The sequence below is a fragment of the Neoarius graeffei genome, chromosome 7 (genome assembly GCF_027579695.1).
Source record: "Neoarius graeffei isolate fNeoGra1 chromosome 7, fNeoGra1.pri, whole genome shotgun sequence".
Lineage (NCBI taxonomy): Eukaryota > Metazoa > Chordata > Actinopteri > Siluriformes > Ariidae > Neoarius > Neoarius graeffei.
This window is the reverse complement of record NC_083575.1, coordinates 28,849,693-28,851,750: the sequence shown is the minus strand read 5'-3', so window position 1 is coordinate 28,851,750 and position 2,058 is coordinate 28,849,693. Positions and strand designations below refer to the sequence as shown.

The 2,058-nt window shown below is 39.6% G+C and overlaps 1 protein-coding gene across 1 annotated transcript; it reads left to right on the top strand.

Moving 5' to 3' along the window:
* Positions 1–129: 129 nt before the first annotated feature.
* LOC132888585 (cystatin-like) lies at positions 130–1,702 on the top strand. Its single transcript, XM_060924635.1, has 3 exons — positions 130–391; positions 1,312–1,422; positions 1,532–1,702. Exons 1-3 carry the CDS (start codon positions 191–193, stop codon positions 1,604–1,606), a joined length of 387 nt encoding a protein of 128 aa, XP_060780618.1. The 5' UTR covers positions 130–190; the 3' UTR covers positions 1,607–1,702.
* Positions 1,703–2,058: the final 356 nt, after the last annotated feature.

The window sequence follows — 2,058 nt, the reverse complement described above, 5'->3', positions numbered from 1 at the left end:
TCATGTTCAAACAGAGCCTGTTAATTATTTTGGCCTAAACACAAAAACCCTGATGCAAGCACCCGCACCCATTTCGCTTTGTTTTCCAGGCATGCTCCTCCCTCTACCAACAGTATTATCCTATAAATATTCAGTGTCCCAAGAGAACTGCACTTTCATACCACTGGATTTAGTTCAAAGCTTAGCAGTCATGTTTGTAAAAGTTGCAGTTTCACTCTTGGCAGTCTTCTTGGCCGTGGCAAGCGACATGCTTGTTGGAGCCCCGGTGGATGCAGACATAAACAGCCCAGAAGTCCAGGATGCCCTGCGGTTTGCAGTAACCCAGTACAATGCACAGAGCAACAGTGTATACACCAGTCAAGTTGTTAAGGTGATCAAGGCCCAGGTGCAGGTAAGACATTTTACTGGGATATTTTTACTTTATAAAGAGAAGCTTCCATTTCCAAAGTATTTATGCAGCCAATTAAAGCTATGCCTACACATTACTTAAATCTAGCCTTAATGCAGTAACCAAAGGAAACCTTCTGGCTCTTTTAGGAATTTTTTTTTAATAAAAGCTGCAGTTTTTAAGTTTCTTAATGGGGACCAGTCAAATTTCCCCAAAGGATCAAAACGGTCAGATATTCCAAAATGGGGATATTTGGTCCCCATAAAGACATTAAAAAAAAAACATGTCCACACCCACACATGCATTTATTCACCCTGCTATACCTTTTGTGCATGTTGGCTGTGTGATAATCCAGTCAGCAAAGACTTCTGGCTAAATATAGGTTTGCGTGTATCAGACATCAGTTATCACCATGGCAAGTGAATTGTAGGCCAAAAATACTCAACTGCACATTTTTATGGGATTATAAGTACATAATGAGTAAGTTGAGGTTGTATTCTGACAGCAGGTAGTGATTCTGTCTGTGGTTCGAGCTTGAGCTCAGGTTTCTATCTGTCTGGAGTTTTACATGTTCACCCTGTGTCCAAGTAGGTTTCCTTTATATAATGTGGTTTCCTTCCACCTCGCTAATCCATATACAATATAATTGTATGTGTTTTGGCTACTCGAAAATTGACCCCCAGGTGTGGATGATGAAATGAGTGTGATGCCCTGTGATGGATTAGTGTTCCATCCATGGTGTAGTCCTGCCTTGCATGTTCCCAGGATAGGCTCCAAGTCCACCACAACCCTGACAAGGATCAAGTGCTAACTGAAGATAGATGAATGAATTGGTATTTGGCCTGAGCCTATAGGAGCAAAAGTCTGAATGTTTTGTGATTTAAAGTTAGTGATGATTTCATTTTTTTTCCCCTTTCATTTAGGTTGTTGCTGGTTTGAAGTACATCTTCACCGTTGAGATGGCCAGGACTTCCTGCAAAAAAGCAGAACCTGAAAACACATGTGCCATCAATCCAGACCCAGAGATTGCACAGGTTAGTTGTACAAAGCTCTCTGATTCATTTATATATATTTACTACCGTTTATGTATCATTGTTTTTGTATGCATAATAACTCTTCTCCCTTTTTGTTACTTTCCTCAAGCCCCATGAATGCACACTTGCAGTGTGGAGTCAGCCTTGGTTGCACAGCATGACGCTAATTGAGAATACCTGCTGAGAGAAATCACATACTTTCCTGCAACCCAGAATCTTTCAAGAGATACAATTAAAAATGTGCCTTATTCATCAGGCTGTATTAAATGGTTGCTCAGAATATGTGTTGTGAATTTATTTGTTGAGTTGGTATTCATACCCATTTTTATACTGTTGACAAACTAATCAGCCGAATATGAGTTTTATTAGTACAGAATGCAGCAAGATCATCGACACTTAATCTGCTACACATCTTTGTCCAAAGTAACTTAAAGGTATGCAAAATGAGAATCCAATCATTTATCGATAAAAAGAGCTTTCTAAAAAATGATACACACTAACTGTTTGCACCAAATTACCAAACAAGTACAAGATGGTTGTAGATCAGAGAGAATCATAACTAAACAAGAGGCCTGGAGTAAGTGCGATCAATCAGGATTGTTACACTCATCACAGTGTATCCATCCATCCATCCAT

Excerpts from the sequence above, each read along its gene's own strand:
- LOC132888585 (XM_060924635.1), top strand. The coding sequence starts at position 191 with ATGTTTGTAAAAGTTGCAGTTTCACTCTTGGCAGTCTTCTTGGCCGTG. Across the intron at positions 392-1,311 it reads TGATCAAGGCCCAGGTGCAG|GTTGTTGCTGGTTTGAAGTA; the intron begins GTAAGACATTTT and ends CCTTTCATTTAG. Across the intron at positions 1,423-1,531 it reads CAGACCCAGAGATTGCACAG|CCCCATGAATGCACACTTGC; the intron begins GTTAGTTGTACA and ends ACTTTCCTCAAG.